This window comes from Hemicordylus capensis, chromosome 10, assembly GCF_027244095.1.
Source record: "Hemicordylus capensis ecotype Gifberg chromosome 10, rHemCap1.1.pri, whole genome shotgun sequence".
NCBI classification, from domain to species: Eukaryota; Metazoa; Chordata; class Lepidosauria; order Squamata; family Cordylidae; genus Hemicordylus; species Hemicordylus capensis.
Window position 1 is genome coordinate 10,836,939 of NC_069666.1, and position 20,648 is coordinate 10,857,586.

The following is a 20,648-nucleotide window of genomic DNA, read 5'->3' on the forward strand; positions in this document are numbered from 1 at the left end:
TCTCACCAGGCTCGTCTTAGATTGTGAGCCCTTTGGGGGACAGCGAGCCGATTTATGTACGTGTGTGTGTGTATGCAAGCCACTTAATGGCGCAGCGGGGAAATGACTTGCCTAGCAAGCCAGAGGCTGCCAGTTTGAATCCCCAATGGCATGTTTCCCAGACTATGGGAAGCACCTATATCAGGCAGCAGCGATATAGGAAGGTGCTGAAAGGCATCATCTCATGCTGCGCGGGAGGAGGCAACGGTAAACCCCTCCTGTAGTCTACCAAAGAAAACCTCAGAGCTCTGTGGTCGCCAGGAGTCAACAGTGACCCGACAGCACACTTTAGCTTTACCTTTGTGTATGTGTGTATATCTCTCTATCTCTCTATTTATCTACCTATCTCTATATCTATTTATCTATCTATCTACCTACCTATCTGGAGAGAGAGTGTATAAATATTCTTCATCTTCGTCTTCATCTCCTGCCTTCTCGCCTCGGGGCAAGAGAGTGGTGCCTCAGCCACTCTGGGTTAGCATTTGGGGAGGGGGGCAGCTCATTTGGACTGGGTCATGGCACCTCATGTTACCGGTCCTCAGCCTTTTCTCGGCTTCCTGCAGGGCAGGATTGTTTCTCAGAGTGGCAGTTTGGGGAGGCAGGCGGCCACCTCCGTTGGAACAGTGGGAGCTGGATCATATCCCCCTCGTCACTCTCTTCCTCAGTCTCTTTGAGGTAGCAATTCTTGGAGGGAGGGGCAGCCTCAGCTAGAACTGCAGGTGAGGCCTAGGTTTCTCCTCCAAAACTAACATATTTTTGGGCATGCCACCTGATTCCCCCCCCCCAAAAAAAATCCTCCCCCCTAATCGGAGTTTGCAGAGGCTCTTTGACTATCCACTCAGCAATATATTAATAGATATAATTCTAGTCAACCTACATATTTTATACAGACGCCTTGCAGCAAGCCCACAAAATATATTTTAAAATATCTCTGTCTATCTGTCTGTCTGTCTGAAGCTGCGATAGTGCCATGTACTTTGGGTATCTTTGTTGTGATGGTCCTGTGAACTATCTTCTGCAAAAGTTGGCATTATTCGTTTTTGAAAGACTAGGATTTGTCTGCTTAATTAGATTGTAAGCAAAGAGATAAACAAGTGAGTCACAGGCAACAGCAAAGCATCACAATTTTAGAATATACGTAAAGTGGCCACAAGGCTGCAGAATGTCCAATAACCAGCTGATGCAAAAATGCTGAGTTTCTTGATCATGTGCTTGTTCACTAATGAATTTTATTATTGGACACAATCCAGTAATCCTGCTCATGTTGAAGGGAACTGCCATAGGATACATGTACCCTTTCCTTCCTTGGCTGGCTGTGATAATGCACACTAGGTCTGATTGGTTAATCTACCCAGAGGCCGCATTCCAGAAGCCGCGGCCATGAAGGAGGGAGATGGCTGATGAAATTCAGAGTTCTGAGTAATTCACAGGAGGCTGTGCCCCATGGGCCACCCACTAATGATGGCCCTGACCTATGCCTCACCAATAATGCCTGCAGCACAGGAGCTGCATTACTTTGGGGCACCCCTGAAAAACAAATTCAAATGACAATTGTATGTGCATTTACATGAGTAAGCCCCGTGTGTAACCTGAGCAAATAGAAAAGGACTGAACAGTTGCAACTACAGTACTACTACTACACATATGTATAGACCACTTTTCAACAAAAGTTTCCAAAGCGGTTTACATTTAAAAAATAAAGAAAGCAGTAAGTAAGTAAGTTGGTTCCTTCTCCCAGAAGGACTCAAAATGTAAAAACAGACATAAGGTAGATACTATCAAGAAGTACTGGAGGGATGCTGTGCTGGGGCTGGATAGGGCCAGTTGCTCTCCCCCTGCTAAGTATAAGAGAGTCACCACTTTTAAAAAGTGCCTCTTTGCTCAGTTAGCAGGGGTCTACCATACCCACCTTAAGTGATGCGGAGGGGAAATGCTTGACTAAGGAGCAGAAGGTTGCTGGTTCAAATAGCTGCTGGTACTATATTGGGCAGCAGCAATATAGGAAGGTGCTGAAAGGCATCATCTCACACTGCGTGGGAGGAGGCAATGGTCAACCCCTCCTGTATTCTACCAAAGAAAACCACTGGGCTCTGTGGGCGCCAGGAGTCCACATCGACTCAGTGGCACACTTTACCTTACCTTACCATACCTATACCCACCCACCTAAAGCAGAAAAATGTGGGTCGCTTAACTCCTTCCTACCCCCTGATATTTTATAGGCTCACTGATGCAAAAAGAAGAAGAAGTTACCTTATATTTCTTATAATCCCCTCTCCTCTCTCCAGTCTAGAATGTAATTAACAGCTATTTCAGAGGGCATTTTGATGGATGCACCACTGGGCATGTGACAGAAATCCAGTATTTATTAAGAAAACCATATTGGGGATGGAGTCATAAATCTATCCCAGATTGTATGGATCCTTCCTGTCAACTCTCACTGCATTTGTCATACAACACATATCTGTGGCTTCTGGTGACATGTTTTCTTTCTTTTCAAGTACCTGGGGCATGGCTAGGAAAATCCACAGTGGTGTGGTCGCAGATTCAGAAGTGCAAGTGCTCTCTGTGACAGCTCCCATAGCCACACCCATTCTGACATCCACCCCCTCTAGCTGCACCCACCCAACAGCCACACCCCCATGGCCATACACCCCACTTAGATGGATGTAATAATTTGGTAATTCTGTTACAAGGAGTCAAGGATATGCAATCCTGTACCCACTTACTTGGGAGTAAGCCCCATTGAATTCAGTGAGACTTACTTCTGAGGAGACATGCATAGGCTTGTTCTGTAATTTAAGTGCTATTATTTCAATGGGTCTACCCTAAACACAGAGATCAGAGAATGGGACTGCTGTTTTATACTAATTATTGGGTTAAACAAATGGCAGGTGTAGCTTTAAATAACAAATCTGTGTTTTGAGAAACAGAGTCCTGCTGACACCCTGGAGGGGGAAAAAAGTACAGGGACTGTGACCCTGCCCGCTCCTGCAGCACCTTACCACTGAAAATCCTATTTGTGCGGGTTCCCAATTTGGGCCCACCAGTCTCATGCAGCAACTGCCGTGCATGATGTTCAGGCTCAGTAGTAATATTTGCTGGGGTGTGCCAAAAGTAGAATCCTGTGTTTAGTGAATATCAGGCAGTCAGTGGCCCTCCTCCTCCCTGAATCTGCCTAATCTAAACCAGTGGTCATCACCACATCCTGTGGCAGTGAGTTCTCCAAGTTAACTGTATGTTACGTGAAGAAGGACTTGCTTTTGTATGCCCTGATTCTGTGCCAGTCAGTTTTGTCTGGATGATTGAGTTCCTCTTATGAGAGAGAGGGCAAAAATTATCTTTATCACCTCTCAAGGCCAGCATCACTGAGCAGCAGGTGAAGACCCAGGGCCCTCAGAGGGGATCACGGCTGATCTGTGAGTCCACCTCTGTGCCTACAGCTTTTGTGTGGTGGTGGCAGCAGGGAACGCTTTCAGGGCCCATACAAGTAGGAGGGGTCTAATGGTGGGCATTTTGCAGAGACCCCTCCCCAAACCTGTCCTGTAGCTGACTCTTTTTTATTACTGTCTACTATGTGCTCTACGTAGGGCTGCCTTTGTATATAGTTCGGAAACTTCAGTTAGTACAAGATGTGGCAGCCAGATTGGAATCCGGGGTATGCCGGTGTCTGATGTGGAGGTGTCCAGCAACTCCTCTTGTGTGGTTAAGTTGGATCACTTCCAGTTTGTGACTCCTGAGGATGTGGACAAGCTGACTGGAATGGTGTGACCCACCACCTGTTCTCTTGACCCTTGCCTGACATGGCTTATACTATCTGGCAGTGGGGTTGTTGTAGAAGGCCTAGTAGAGATGATAAATGCATCTCTGAGGTAAGGCAGGATGCCTCCTTGTCTTAAGGAGGCAATTATTAGACCACTTTTGAAGAAGCCTGCCTTGGATCCCTCAGAGTTGAGCAACTATAGGCCTGTTTCCAACCTTCCATGGCTGGGCAAGGTAACTGAGAGGGTGGTGGCCTCCCAGCTCCAGACAGTCTTGGAGGAAACTGATTATCTAGACTAATTTCAAACTGGCTTTTTGGTGGGCTATGAAGTAGAGACTGCCTTGTTCGGCCTGATGGATGGTCTCCAATTGGGAATTGACAGAGAAAGTGTGACTCTGTTGGTCCTTTTGGACCTCTCGGCAGTTTTTTATACTATAGACCATAGTATTCTTCTGGAGCATATGAGGGGGTTGAGAGTGAGAAGCACTGCTTTACAGTGGTTCTGCTTCTACCTCTTGGGCACATTCCAGATGGTGTCCCTTGGAGACTGTTGTTCTTCCAAATCTGAACTTTTGTATGGTGTCCCTCAGGGCTCCGTATTGTCTCCGAAGTTGTTTAACATCTACATGAAACGGATGGGAGAGATCATCAGGAGATTTGGTGCAGGGTGCTATCAGTATGCTGATGACACTCAAATCTGCTTCTCCATGTTAACATAATCGGGAGGGGGCATAACCTCTCTAAATGCCTGTCTGGAGGAGGTAATGGGCTGGATGAGGGATAACAAACTGAGACTGAATCCAAATAAGACAGAGGTACTCATTGTGCAGGGTCAAAACTCTGGAGATTAGATTGATCTGCCTGTTCTGGATGGGGTCACACTTCCCTGGAAGGAACAGGTACGCAGTCTGGGGGTGCTTCTATATCCAAGCCTCTCCCTGATCTTCCAGGTTGAGGCAGTGGCCAGAAGTGCCTTCTATCAGCTTCGGCTGATATGCCAGCTGCATCCGTTTCTTGAGATAAACAACCTCAGAACAGTGGTACATATGCTAGTAACCTCCAGACTGGATTACTGTAACATGCTCTATTTGGGGCTGCCCTTGTGTGTAGTCCGGAAACTACAGCTGGTTCAGAATGCGGCAGCCAGGTTGGTCTCTGGGTCATCTTGGAGAGACCATATTACTCCTGTATTGAAAGATCTACACTGACTGCCAATAAGTTTCCAGGCAAAATACAAGGTGCTGTTTATAACCTATAAAGCCCTTATCGGCTTGGGCCCTTGGTATTTAGGAGAACGTCTTCTCCGTTATGAACCCCACCACCCATTGAGATAATCAGGAGAGGTCCATCTGCAGTTGACACCAGCTCATTTGGTGGCTACTCGGGGATGGGCCTTCTCTGCTGCTGCCCCAGAGCTTTGGAATGCACTCCCTGCTGAAATAAGAGCTTCCCCATCTCTGGCAACTTTTTAAAAGTCTTTAAAGATGCACCTATTCACCCAGGCTTTTAATTAAATATTGTTTTAACAGTTTTAGCATCATTTTAAAATGTTGTTTTAAAAATTTAAATTGTTGTAATGTTTTAACTTTTACTATGTCATTTTTTTTAACGACTGTTTTAAGTTTTTTTTTTGTGTGTGATTTATTTTAACTAAAGTTTTAGCTTTTTGTTGGTTGTTGTAAACCACCCAGAGACTTGAGTTTTGGGCGGTTTAGAAGTGTGTTAAACAAACAAACAAACAAACTTTTAAAGGTCAAAACATTTTTTCCCTCATGAACTTAGATTTTGCTGACTTTCTGCACCCACATGAAACCAGGATTTTCAAAGTTGGTAAAATCTAAGGAGGAAGAGGATAGCCAGGATTGGGAACTGAACTTAAGCAGGTTCAGTCACCATAGGAACACACACTTCCCTTGACCTTCAGTTCCTCTTGCATTGCATCTGCTTTGTAACTAAGAACAGACACGTGTGGTTATGTGAACTCACTCACAGAAAGAGAGCAATTAAGAAAAGGATGGGTCCCCGATCGCCAAAGGGTTCACAGTCTAAAAATCAATGCCGGGTTGATCCCAGCAACTGTCATTGGAGAAGTGTTCTGCTGGGGCTGGATAGAGTCATTTGCTCTCCTCCTGCTACATATAAAGAGAATAACCACTTTGAATGAAAGGTGCTTCTTTGCCCTGTAACTCAGTGGTAGAGCATCTGCTTTGCATGCAGAGAGTCCCAGGTTCAATCCCTGGAAGCATCTCCAGGTAAAGGACAGAGCCATGTGGTTTTCTTGGGTAGAATGGGGTTTACCATTGCCTCCTCCCGCACAGTGTGAGATGATGCCTTTCAGCATCTTCCTATATCACTGCTGCCCGATATAGTACCAGCGGGGATTTGAACCGACAACCTTCTGCTTGTTAGTCAAGCATTTCCCCACTGTGCCACTTAAGGTTATCTCCAGGTAGGGCTGGGGGGTGGGTGGGAGACTCCTGCCTGCAACCTTGGAGAGCTGCTGCTAGTCTGTGTGGACAGTACAGAGCTAGATAGACCAATGGTCCGATTCTGTATAAAGCAGCTCCCTATGGTCTATAGCAGTGAATGCAGCCATAGGAGTGAATGTGATGGAAGTAATATAAAAGTGTTCCTGTTTATCAGGTATGGTCCCTGTTTTCTGACCAGTTGTTGTCCCTGTGTTTACTTAAGGATAGGCCCATAGCTCAGTGGCAGAGCATCTGCTTTGCATGCAGAAGGTCCCAGGTTCAATCCCTGGCAGCATCTCCAGGTAGGGCTAAGAAAGACCTTTTTCTGAAATCTTGGATGAGCTGCTGCCAGTCAGTATAGATTATTAGTGCTGGATGGACCAGAGTGCTCTGACTTGGTATAACCGCCTCTTCCGTCCAACTTTGACCTGCCCTGTGAGGTCATCTCAGGTGGGCCTTCTCAGAGTTCCAAGCCCAGGGGAGGTATGTGGGGCCCGGGCTCGTGGGAGGGTCTTCTCTGTTGCAGCCCCCTCCTTATGGAACACTCTGCCTCCTGAGATTCACAATGCCCCCTCTCTTCTGTCCTTTAAGAAGCTATTTTGCCAGGCTTTTAATTTTCAACATGGGGGGGTTCTTTTCCCCCCTCCCCCCTTCTTCTCTTGGCTTCATTGTTGTTTTACTTTATGTAAACCACCTCGAGTCTAATGAAGTCAGGCAGTCAATAAACTTGCTAAATAAATAAATAAAAGGCAGCTTCCTATGTTCCTATGAGCCTATAGTGATATAGTGAGTGAAGGGTGTCTCTAGAATCTTTTTTTTTTTTTTTTTTTGCATTTTAAAATATGTGGAGTGGTTAGAGTGCTGGACTAGGACCAGGGAGACCCGAGTTCAAATCCTCATTCAGCCATGATACTTGCTGGGTGACTCTGGGCCAGTCACTTCTCTCTCGGCCTAACCTACTTCACAGGGTTGTTGTGAGGAGAAACTTAAGTATGGGCTCCTTGGAGGAAGAGCGGGATATAAATGTTGTTAATAATAATAATAATAATAATAATAATAATAATAATAATATAATTAATATATTAATATAATAATAATAATATGATGATGATGACGACGAAGAAAAACAGTAGCAACAACAACAACAATTAAAACCACTGAATGCACACACATACATTTTATTTTCCTGCCTCAAGCAGAGATTGGCACCTGGAGGCCCATGGCTAAATCTACCCCTCACCCCACCCCGGCATTCTGCCTGTCTCTTCTAGTTACTAACTAGAGACAAAAGAGAAACCATGGAGAAAGTGCTGTCACAGAACTTGTCAGCTGGACAATTGTGTGTGTGTTATTTCTTATTCACTCTCGACATGGCTTTCCAGGAAAATTGGTTTCTGATCATGGCTTCACATCCTTCTTTTCTCGCACCTCGCAACTGAGCACAAGGATGAAACCCTGCACAGGCCTGAGCATTCTGGCTGGTTTGCTTGTGTGTTTATTGCATTTCCATCCCCTCCGCCTAACAAAGTTTCTGAAGCAGCAGCAGAGCAGCCTCAGGCCTGCCACAGAACGCAAGAAACATCCAGGAATCCAGTGTGGCCTGCCCCTGCAGACTTTTTGAATTCCAGATTGATTACATGTGCATCCTGATACATCTAGGGCACCCAACCGCAGACACTAAGCCACCCTGGTCAATATCCTGGTGGGCGTTTGCCACAGAGCAAAACCCACATTAAACCAGAGGGTTTGCTTTGTGCATCTAAGCAGGAATGAAGGGGGCAGGACATTTGCCGGTGAAAAATGGGCAGGATTCAACCTTGGCTGCAATTGATGACTCTCCTGCTCCCTCCTAGTGGAATAGACAATAAATATGATGAATCAAGGGACTCTCGCTCACCCTGCCTCTGTGCCCAGCTGTGTGCGTGTGTCCAAGAGCGAGCGAGCAGTGTGTATATAGCAGGGAAAACAGCTTCCTTTCTAAGACGCTCTCTAAGTGCCCTTTCTGTTTTCATAGAAACCGATCTGTGTACCTAGAAAATAACAGGAAGGCAAAGTCGGCAGAGAGAGAGAGAGAGAGCGAGAGAGAGAGAGAGAGATCCTGTTTTCGGTCGCTGCCCGAGGATTAAATTTGGAAGAGGAGAAGGCTCCATATTTCTCCCGCCGCCGCTCGCCGCTGCAGCGCCTGTGCCGAAGATGGGAAGCGCAATGTAGCTCGCTCAGCGCGGCGGGAGGCGGCGGCGGCTGGCTACATTTTTTCCTCTGGCAACATTGTTACCAAGCCAGAGGTTGGGGGAGGGGGATCTCCGCCTCCCCCTACACACACACACACACACACACACACTTTCGGGGGAGGGGGGGAGAAAGAAAGAAAAAAGAAAGAAACGCGCGGCGGGGGGAGCCTTTCCTAGCCAAGGAGTCCCGCAAGGCGGCTGGATCCCTTGGTTCTTGGGGGCTGGTGGTGGCGGTGGCGGTGCGGGGTCCAGGGCCTCCCCTCCCCCGCTTTGCACACGCACACACACACACACACTCCTCTCTCACACGCGCGCACACACAGCCCAGCTAGCTTCCCCTCTCCTCCTTCGCCTTCTCCTCCTCGCCGCCGCCGCCGCCGCCTTGCCCAGGGCCCACATCCGCGCCTCCCCACCCGCTCGCTGGGCAGAGGCGAAGAGGGAGGGGGCGGCCGGCCGAGCGCATCTCCTTCCCCCCTCCCCAGAGCTTGGAGGGTCGGGCAAGGCCCGGGAGCGGTGGTGGGGGTTGCGTCGGACTCGGCGACGGGGAGGGGAGGCGGGCAGAAGCCGATGGCTCGTCCGAGGCCTCGAGAATATAAAGCCGGGGATTTGGTATTCGCCAAGATGAAGGGCTACCCGCACTGGCCGGCCAGGGTGAGTACCGAGGGGAGGGGAGGGCCTGGGGGGCGCCGGCGGGTGTCCAGGGGGCAAGGGCTTCGATCCCGCTCATCCCGCCTCGGGTTGGGCCCGGCCCTTTCATTTCGTGTTGTTTTTTGTTTATCTCCCCACCACCACCCGCCGTAGGGGGTTGTGTAGCCGCCGCTTCGTCCTTTTGCTCGCCTCTCCAGGGGCGTGATGATAGAGCCATTGCAAATCCCGAGAGGGAGGGAGGCAGGGAGGGCGACTCTCTTTTACACACACACACACACACACACACCCTCCACCCTGCCTGCCTTCCACACGCCACAATGGGCTCACTGAGGGAGGGGGCGTTTCTCTTCTGCCCCTTTCCCCAACCTGATGGGCACCCCCCCAGCCCCACCCGGCTGCCCATCCTTCGCCTCTTGGTTAGCCTTTGGTCGCCATCTGGATTAGCCGCCCCAGCCCACCGCTTGGCAGCCAGAAGGGGAGCAAAGATGGTGTTGCTGGGAGCGGGTGGTTGTACCTGAAGGGCTGTGTTATGGAGGGGGGGGGAGGAGGAGGCAGAGGCAACCTCTGCATGACAATGGTGCTGGTTTATTAGTCTCCTTCACTCCCCCCCCCCCCACCGCTCTCCTCCTCCCCACTGACTGAACTCAGGACTGAAAGCAGCAGCAGCCTCAGCAACCACCAGCCTGAGACACACTCGCTGCTTTCTGTTCCCCGCCCCCTTGTCTCCTCTGCAGGCAGGCAGAAGGGATGGGAAGAGGAAACGGCTTCCCTGGTCAATTATGATTAAACCATCGAGGCAAATGCTGCCTGTGCCTCTTAAAAGAAAACAAAGCTGCTTCGCCTGTGACCTTTAGAATCATGCCGAGTGGGCTGAAAGGGGTCTCACGGTCCAGCAAGGATGCTTCTGTTTTATGTTTATTTTTGTTTGGTGGATGGATCTTATCCCGATCTTCTTCCAAGTGGACGCAGGGTGGCTGTGTCTCATTGTTGCCTGGAGCTTGGGATTAGGGCCTAAGCTTAGAGGTGTACATGCAGGAGTATACACACACACATAGGCATCTGTGTGTCCAGAGAGTGGGGGGCAGAAACACAGGGGGGTTGGGAGGGGAAGGTGGGGGGTATCCTGGTCGTTTTGTGTGCAGATGAACTTGACTTTTCCTTTCGCAGTTTGTTTGGCTGGTTTCTTTCGTGCATGGACTGAGCAGGTGGTGGGCAGGGGCCAACTCTTCAGCCGGCTCCTGTAGTTGTGTCTTTTACAGCAGCTGGTTCTGCAGCCATCTGTGGTCTGAAGAGCTTCGCCTGGTGGCTTCTGCAGCTTCTGCTGCAGCTGAAGGCCCAAGTGTGTGTGTGTGTGTGTGTGTGTGTGTGTGTGTTTACCACTTGGCACCCTAGCAGAAACGGCCAGATACCATTGTGTGTGAGTGAGTGAGTGAGTGTGAGAATGGAAAATAAAAGATAGCTGCACATTTAGAATTCAGGTCATCTTTCTAGGCTCACAACAGTGCTAGCCATTAAACCAATTCTCAATAGCCAAATATACTTCCCCATGAGCAGAGAATCCTGGAACATCTTCTCCTTCTCCCCTTCTTTTCTTCTCTCCTTCTCCTTTTCTCCTTCTCCTCTTCTCCTCCTTCTTCTCCTTCACCACTACATTTGGTCCATTGTTATTTCCCCCAGACCTGCCTTCCAGTACACTGATATTTGATCCCATAAAATCAAGACTCAAGTATGAGTATATCCCATCCTCTGAAAAATCGGCGTATCACCCATCCAATTAAAAATTGCTATATTGAAGTAACAGGGTGTACACATGTTGCAGAAATAGAGAGAAAGGACAGATTCTCTTGGGAATATGTGTGTGGTACCCTTCCTGGTGATGCCCAGATCCAGTAGCTAAGACCCTTTGTCCTCCATGTCCAGCCATAGCAAGAGAGAGTCCCAATCAAGACCATTCTCTGCTCTTTGGATTTTATTATGTTTTGCTCCCCTAAATACATTTTGATCCGAAATAGTTGAGAGCAGATTGACCCAAAGGTCACATGGACTCAGTATCTTGTTCTGAAGCAGAATCTTCCATCTCCTCAAAATTTAAAAGTAAAAGAAGATCCCTTCTGGGTCAGACCAATTAACCATTCTGTTTGGAACAGTTGTCACAAGTATGTAAATAGGCACTGGTGTATTTTATTTTTTGCTGGTTGATGACCAAAATAAAGTTTGATCTGTTCATTTGGCCTAGGATCTTGTTTTCCATAACAGCCAATCACATGCTTCTGAGAAGTTCACCAGCAGGTCCCGGAGGCTGTTTCAAGCAGATTAGTCCATAGGTTAGAACACAGCCTTGCTTTGGCCACTTGGACTGCTCTGTAATGCAACTTTCCATATCTTTGCTCCAACATACATTAGAAAAACTTCTGAAGTCATCATGAGCAGGGCTGCAGAAATCCACTAGTCTACTAGTCAGTGATGACTGAAAAATGCTGCCTGACGAGTGAAAAAAGTCCTGATGAGCAATGTACCAACATGGCTTGACGGATAAAACATTTTGTCTGGCTGATAAACTGAGCCAGGGTTTCTTCACCCCTGATCATGAGATGTAAATTGTGGGTGTGCAGAAACCACCCAAGTTCAGATTGGACTTTAACAAGCTGAAAATGGTCCCAAGACCCTGAGGCCCGGTAGGTACATACATGCCACAGAACAGGAACACAGGAGGCTGCCTTCTAGAACATAGAACACAGGAAGCTGCCTTATACCGAGTCAGACCATTGGTCCTCCCATTAGACTTGGTGGTAAAATTCTGAGATGGCAAAGTTGAATGGACAATTTCAGACCGTAGGTGTGGGATCACATTTTTGAATGCCAGTACTTATATCATGGATTTAGCTTTCAAGCAAGTGTATATAGGGGGGAACTTTCAAAAACGTGACACACCTTTGAAATCTGAAGAGGTGCAGGACACTCTGCTACTTCAGGATTCGACCACCTCATTCTGCTGCTTCTGTAAACCGGACCTGATTGTGAAACTATTATCTACTCAATAAAGCACTCAGAAAGAAAGTTCTTTAGCACTTTAGTGTCCATTCATCATAGGATCAGACAATACCCAATTGCTCCTCTAAGTGTGGTAGGGAGTGAGAGCTCATCTTCTTTCCCTGACCTCTTAGTTCATCTTCCCCACCTCTGACAGCACTGAATGCCTGCACATGGGCATTGTGTGTGTGTGTGTGTGTGTGTGTGTGTGTGTGTGTGTAAAATGCAACACACATTGATCCAAATCACATGGGTGATCCCTGGATTTATCTGGACTATCAACTACATGAATTGGGCCTACGCACGGGATTTTACGTGTGCACTACTCAAATGTTATCCCTCCGTGTGGGGGTGTCCAGTGACGTTGGAGACCCGTCAGGAGAAGGGAGGCATGCTCTTTCTTCCCCACTGCATATAGGTTATATTTATTTATTCTGAGGACTTGCTTTTGTTCAAAATGATGCCTAGGGCAGATTGCGGGGACTTGACTTATACCGAGTCAGATCATTGGTCCATCTAGCTCAGTATTGCCTACGTTGTCTGGCAGCAGCTCTCCAAGGTTTCAGGTAGAAGTCCTTCCCATCTCCGACCAGGAGATGTCAGGGAGTGAACCTGGGACCTTCTGCATGTAAAGTAGATGCTCTACCACTGAGCTACAGCCCCATCCCTCAACTACATAACAGAGGCCAACCTTTGCTTCCTTTTGGTCTTCTAGTCCCTGGGCAGTCAGAGCAGAGTTATTTGTGGCAGGGAGGGTGGAAGCAGGCTCTCTGCAGCTGCTTCTTCTTGGGCTGGAGATGGCCAGGCTGATCTCTCCCTTGACATGGTGTTCTGCCTGGGAGGAAGGAAGTGCCACCTCCCAGCAGCCTCCTGGCTAATGGCAGAGACCATCTTATGCATGCTTTCACATCTCCAATAGATTAGAGTAGGGGTTCCCAACCTCAGGTCCCCAAATGTTGTTGGACTGCAACTCCATCATCCCCAGCCACAATGGCCATAGAGCAGGCCTGCTCAATTTAGGGGCCCCCCAGCTGTTTTTGGACTACAACTCCCATAATCCCCAGCCATAGTGGCCAATAGCCAGGGATTATGGGAACTGTAGGTCAGCATCTGCAGGAGGGCCGAAGTTGAGCAGCCCTGCCATAGAGAGATATGGTCCAACAACATCTGGGCACCCAAAATTGGGGACCCCTGGATTAGGGTACCTCGTGATCCAGCCCCATGCCTAGTATCTCTTCTCAAGCCGTGGCCATTGTTGATGCCATTGTAGCGAGGGGGGAAATCCTACAACATCTTGGTTGGAGAGGATAGATGTCTTCCTGGCCCCAGTAGGCCATTGTGCTTTTAAACATACAACCATAGAATTCAATACACAGTATCCCTCATACATGCCTCTTGCTTATCAAACAAAGAAGGCGCTATCCTCTGGGGTATCATCATGGGATAATTTCAATGTTTCAGCCCTGAAAATGGCCCTGAGCCATTTTTGGAAGAGCAGTATATAAATCTAATAAATAAATAAATAAATAAATATTGCTTCTGACCTATGGATATCTAAGAGCAGGGGTTCCCAGTATGGGTCCCAGATTATGTTGTCTTAAAACTCCCATCATTCCCAAACATGACTGAAGGGGATGATGGCAGTTGTAGTCCAACAGCATCTGAGGGTTGGGAGGAGAGCTGGTCTTGTGGTTGCAAGCATGATGTCTCCTTAGCTAAGCAGGGTCCGCCCTGGTTGCATATGAATGGGAGACTAGAAGTGCGAGCACTGTAAGGGATTCCCCTCAGGGGTTGGAGCTGCACTGGGAAGAGCATCTAAGTTCCAAGTTCCTTCCCTGGCAGCATCTCCAAGATAGGGCTGAGAGAGACTCCTGACTGCAACCTTGGAGAAGCCGCTGCCAGACTGTGTAGACAATACTGAGCTAGATGGACCAATGGTCTGACTCAGTATATGGCAGCTTCCTATGTTCCTAACCCCTTACTTAGGGTGTGATCTAGCCAAGCTTCATTGATTTGAATGGAAGAGATAAAGAATATACAGGGCCATGAGACTACAAAGAGGTAGCCAAGCTAACTGTGGACAATGGTTACAAATTCCAATCCAGCCCACACTTATACACTTAAGTTACACACTTAAGCCCATTGAAATAAATTGGGTTGGAAGTTTATTTATTTAGAATATTTGTATACGTCTTTTCAACAAAAGGAGGTTTAATAAGGGGTTTCTCAGAGGGGTTTGCAAAGCAAAAGGTGCTTTGCAGACCTGATAGAATGAAGTTACAATGATGGATGAGCTGACCTCAGCAGTAGGCCAAAGAATTTCCCTGTGCAAAAGCAATGCCCCCCCCCATACTAGGTCCAGGGGTCAAAGCAGGTGACAGAGTCTGGGTCAGAGAATTGGGGCTGCTTCCAGAGACAGCTGGCATGAATGGCAGCGAGAATCCTAACAGGAGGGGGCTTGGTGGAATTGCCCCGGCTTGGTCGAATTGCCCCTTTCCCCACTGCCATTGGCAGTGTTGTTGTCTGGCTGCTTTTCAGGCCTTCACAGATTTTCTTTGGATCTTGGAGCCAACCCAAAAATTTAGCAGCCAGACAATGGACCCTTGACAAAATGCCAGACTTAGTGACACACATTGAGCCCACAGTAACTGGGCGTCTCTTTACCCCCTTTACAAGTAGCATGCTTAGGGAATAAGCTCCTGGGACAAATAAAGATTTTATTAAATAACTCTTATCTCTGAATTTCCTAGTCAAAAAATCTCTGGCGCCTGGGATTTGTCAAGCCCTGGGTTGGATTGTGGCTGGAAAGCACAGTGTTAGAAGGAATGATTCCCAAATGGTAAGGTAAGATCTACCAGTAGGTCACAGGAGTCCAGTGAGTGGGTTGGCCATCTGACAGTGAGCCAAAGGATACAAGAATTTTGTTTGCAGCTCATAGACCCTAAACAAAGGAAAAAAGTTTCCCAGCTAGTTAATCTTAATAACAATAGCAATAACAACAACAATAATAATTAATAATATATTCAGCAGCATCCAGGCCAAGTGAGTCATGGCTAAGCACCACTGAAACCAATGAGACAGGTTAGTCATGACTAACTTAAGTTCCATTAATTCCAAAGGGACTTAGGTAGGACTGACTTAGTTTGGATGCTGCATAACGAATGAATGAATGAATGAATGGCTGACATACTGAGGAAAATTACTCAAAGTAGTCCCATTGAAATTAAAAGGACACATTAAAGAATTTATTTTTAAATTGTTTTAATGTAAAGGCCTGACTAAGCTAGTACCTTCTATGATATTGTAGGATACCTGGAAAATTAATGCCTCCCCCCGATTGGAAATTGTAATTTTTGAAGGGAAAATGTGGGATTTTCCTTATGCCAGGTAAACTGGCAGAAGAGTTTAAGAAAGTGCTAAAGTAGTTTTTAGGAATGAATAAGGTAAAGTTGTGCCGTCGAGTCGGTGTCGACTCCTGGCGCCCACAGAGCCCTGTGGTTATCTTTTGGTAGAATACAGGAGGGGTTGACCATTTCCATCTCCAGTGCAGTACGAGATGATGCCTTTCAGCATCTTCCTATATCATTGCTGCCTGATACAGGAGTTTCCCATAGTCTGGAGAAAATACTAGCGGGGATTTGAAATGGCAACCTCTTGCTCCCTAGGGAAGTTACTTCCCCGCTGCGCCATTACATAGATCAAACAGGGAAGGAGATTCGTTTTAATTATGTTTGTTATAACATGAAAAAAGGCGAATAAAAACTCCCCTGCCAACTGAGCAAAGAGACACCTTTTAAAAGTGGTGATTCTCTTTATTGAGCAGGAGGAGAGCAACTGGCCCTATCCATGCCCAACTCAGCATCCCTTCAGTGTCTGTAGCTGGTGTCTCTCTTATGTTTCTTTTTTAGATTGTGAGCCCTTTGGGGACAGAGAGTCATTTTACTTATTTATTTATATCTATATAAACCGCTTTGGGAGCTTTTGTTGAAAAGCGGTATATAAATATTTGTCATATTCGTTTTAATGATGGGGGGGAAATTGTTAATTGTTAAAATGCTGGAGGGGTTGGCATCATCCGCCCCTGCTCCTCTCTCATGCATGATCACTTCCCTCCCCTCCGACCTAGTTGTTTGCTCACATACAATTGAAAACTGGGAGCGCATACAGTTCCCAAAGCTGGGTTGGGTGTTTATCTTACCCATTTTTCGGTTGTGTGAACAGTCCTGATGTGTGAATAGGGCTTCTGTCAGTCTCCAGCCTGGAGCTCTAGAGGAAGTTTCTTTTGGGTTCCTCTCCCTTCCAGTTATATCTGCTAGTCAAATTTATTTGTTTATGATTAAGAGGTATCGCCAAGCAAGGCTGTGTTTCGAGCACAAGGCAGCAACCTGCCTCAGACAACTGCAAATTGAATGAATATAACCATTCACTAGGATTATAAAGAGCAAAGGGTCATTCACTAGAGCAGGAAGCTATTCTAATATTCCTTTCCTCCATGGATGCTGGAAATGGGGTGAGGACTTGCAGGACAATCTCCTGCTAACTGAGCCAAAAGGCACCTTTTTAAAGTGCTGATTCTCTTCAGGGAGCAGGGGGAGAGCAACTGGCCCTATCCATCCCCAGCACAGCATCCCTCCAGTGGCTGTTGCTGGTGTCTATCTTAAGTTGCTTTTTTTAAGATTGTGAGCCCTTTGGGGACAGGGAGCCCAAATAGATATTTATATCCATGTAAGCTGCTTTGGGAACTGTTGTTGAAAAGTGGCATATAAATATCCAATATTCATCATATTCTAAGCTGCTGATGCTGTTGGGCAGAGTTAGACCATGGCATGGTGGTTACTAGTGGGATAAACTGTAGGTTAAGGTAAAGTGTGCCGTTGAGTTGGTGTCAACTCCTGGCGCCCACAGAGCCCTGTGGTTGTCTTTGGTAGAATACAGGAGGGGTTTACCCTTGTCATCTCCTGTGCAATATGAGATGGTGCCTTTCAGCATCTTCCTAAATCGTTGCTGCCCAATATAGTACCAGTGGGGATTGCCCAAGAAGACCCATGAAATCCTTATTTGGACAGCCCTGGGGCAGATCTTGACGGCACCAAGGCCGGAGCCACTATTGGGCCAACGGGTTCAAAGAACCCGGGCCGCCGACAAATCAGGGGCCGTGAGAGCAGCCCCGACACGCCCACCGCGTCTGACGTCCGATGCGGGGAGGCTAGTTTAGCTCCCGAGCGGGGGCTGCGGGGCCCCTTCGGGAGCTAAATAAAAGCTGGCGCTGTGTTCGCAGCACCAGCCAGGAGCGGCTCTTCCCTGCAAAGGCAGGGAAGAGCTGCTCCTGGTTGCGCTAAGTAGCTCCTGAAGGGGCTGCGCGGCCCCTTTGGCAGTTAAACTCTCTCTCTGGGCCGAACGGAGCCTCAAGGCTCCAGACCACGCCCCCGCATCTGACGTCAGACGTGGGGGCATGGCTAGCCCCAGCGTCTGACATCAGACATGGGGGCGGGGTCAGACATGGGGGTGGGGTCAGCGGGGCCGCGGTGGTGGCCGCACACAGGCCGCCGGCGGTCCCGCTCCGCCGCTGGAAGGCACCTAATGAAGCAACCTTCCTTGGAGCTAAGCAAGTTTCAGTCCAGAATGGAAGGTTGCTTGTAGATCTTATGTGTGTTTTGTTCCACGATGGAGGAGGCATAGGGACATCGGAAGCTGCCTTTTACTGAGCCTGTTCTCACGTGCATCCAAGACCAGGCTCGGGCTGCTAAGCTTGGGGCTTGGCTGCCCATGAGAACCAGCGGGAGCTGAGCAGCTCCTGCCAATGTCACGATGGCAAAACTGCCCAGGGAGCACTCCGGTTAGTTGAGGTTAAGGGTGCGAGTGCACCCCTAACTCGGGCTAACTGCACGTGTGTGAGCGCCTCCTGCTCCCACAGGAGCTTGGGGGGGGGGAATCCCCACAATGCACTGCGCGCTCTCAAGGTGCATTGTGGGGTTTCCAGCCGCCGGAACCACGCATCCCGACCCTCACACCTCTGTGCTGCCTAGGGTGGCAGCGGACTGACCGGGCCTGCGATCCGTATGCCCTGGCCCACCTAGACCAGGCAGCCAGATCGTCCGCAGGGATGGCGAACGTCTGCTGCCTTCCCCACGGCCCGCCCTCAAGCCCTTTCACGTGATCGTGAGAAAGGGCTCACTGAGTCAGGCCGTTGGTCCATCTAGCTCAGTACTGCCTACACTGGCTGGCAGCAGGCAGCTCTCCGCAGTTTCAAACAGGAGTCTTTCCTAGCCTTCCCTAGAGATACTGCCAGGGCTTGAACCTGGAGACTCCTGCATGCAAAGCAGATTCTCTACCAGCAGGTGGGCGATATACATGCAGTTAGAGGGGTGCTTTATCACCTGTTTCCCCCACCTTCCCTACAGGGAGCTCAGGGCCATGTACATGGTTCTTTCTCTCTCCCCCACCCCCCAATTTTCCCTCCTTTTACTCCAGATAAGATAATACAACATAGAATAGTAGTATAATCAAAAATAACTGAAGAATACGATAAGAAAAACCTGTAATATCTAAAATAACATGTGAACCAATATATCTATATCTAGAACATAGGAAGCTGCCATATACTGAGTCAAACCATTGGTCTATCCAGCTCAGTATTGTCTTCACAGATTGGCAGCGGCTTCTCCAAGGCTGCAGGCAGGAGTCTTTCTCAACCCTATCTTGGAGATGCTGCCAGGGAGGGAACTTGAAACCTAGATGCTCTTCCCAGATTGGCTCCATCCTTTAAGGGGAATATCTTCCAGTGCTTGCACTTCTAGTCTCCCATTCATATGCAACCAGGGTGGACCCTGCTTAGCTAAGGGGACAAGTCATGCTTGCTACCACATGTCCAGCTCTCCTCTCCTATATCTATATCTTCTAAGTGGAGCCTCCAAGCCCAGAAGTACTCTGTCTGCCTATCAGATGCTAGAGAAAGGCTACTGCTTTCTTGTAAGTTTCCCAGAGCTAACCAGTTTTGCTGACAAAACGATGGACTGTCAGATGGCCTTTGGTCTGATTGGGACAGGCTCTGCTTCTTGCGTTCTTAGCATGCAGTGGTGCAGAAAATCCTAACTTCAAGCCTCATCTCAGCCTGGAATGTCCTAAGTGACCTTAGGTAAGCCACTGCCCTGTGCAATCTGGAGCTATTAACAGAGGCCTACCGGCAAGGTCGTTGTGAGGTGGCCTGTGTGAAATGCTCTGGACACTTTACAAGGTGCTTTAGACATGCCGTCCATTATTTATGAGCCTTTGAAGTGCCACAACACTTTGGCCACTGTCTAATAGCCATTACGTATAATTAAATCCCATTGAAATCAATGGCTGTTGGAAAGACATCCTTCTGCAGCCATAGATGGTGAGAAAGCTTGTGCGTGTGAAGCCTGGGGGGCGGTTTTTCTTCATTCATTCATTCATTCATTCGATTTCTATACCGCCCTTCCAAAAATGGCTCAGGGCGGTTTACCCGGAGAAATAAACAAACAAACAAGAAAGATGGCTCCTTGTCCCCAAAGGGCTCACAATCTAAAAAGAAACAAGATAGACACCAGTTACTCTGCCCCTTCTAAATAAAGAGAATCACCACATTAAAAGGCGCCTCTTTGCCAAGTTAGCAGGGGTTTTGAAACTTGGTTGTGCTGCAGCTGATCGTCTGGCAAGTTTTGCCATTTATGGCCCGCTTACCCATTCAGCCAGGTGTTCAGCTAGCAAGGTGTAGATGCTTTCACCGTTGACCAGGACTTGACTCATCTTTGGATCTGCTAGCCACCCCCACCCCAAATAGCAGCCAGGTGATGGACACATGTCAAAATTACCAGCCTCCATGAGGGACATTGTGGAGAGAGTGGGTGGTGTTTGTTGTTGTTGTTGTTGGGCAGCAAAGATCAACTGCTGCCAGTCCGCTCTGTCTGCTGAGGTTGGGCTGCTCTCTATCCCCAGTCAACAGAGTTGCTTGGGACAAATAAGGATTCGAAGGCAGGTCACATGGATCGACTTGAGGGCAGGAGAAGCCTCCTCCCTAATTTGGGAGCTGGGCATGTTCCCAATTCTCAGGCATGCGTTAGATAAAAACAAGGTTGGAGATGGGGAGGTTGATGGCCAGTCAAGCCCCAGATGGGTAGGCTGATTTCCCTGCCTACCTTGTTCAGCAGCTGGGGGTGGAAATCGGTGCTTGTCCCGCCCAGTTGGGGCTTAACCGTTGATCAAGCTCACCGCCTCCGACCTTGTTTTCCACTGAAACACAATAAAATATCGGGAGTGTGCAGAGCTCCCGAATGAGGGTAAGAGGCTTCTCCCACCTTAATGTCAATGGTATGAACTGGCCTTCTGTTGAATAATCTTGTGGTGGCAAGCATGACTTGTCCTCTTTGCTAAGCAGGGTCCACCCTGGCTTGCATTTGAATGGGAGTCATATGAGCACTGGTAGATATTTCCTTTAGGGGATGGGGCCGTTCT

General features: G+C 48.2%; 1 protein-coding gene across 1 annotated transcript in view; it reads left to right on the forward strand.

Moving 5' to 3' along the window:
* Window positions 1-8,438: 8,438 nt before the first annotated feature.
* Window positions 8,439-20,648, forward strand: part of HDGFL3 (HDGF like 3) — a 45,438-nt gene continuing 33,228 nt past the window's right edge. The window contains exon 1 of the mRNA XM_053272985.1: window positions 8,439-9,149. Within this exon, the coding sequence (XP_053128960.1) occupies window positions 9,066-9,149 (84 nt within the window). The 5' untranslated portion in view covers window positions 8,439-9,065. The remainder of the gene's footprint in view (window positions 9,150-20,648) is intronic.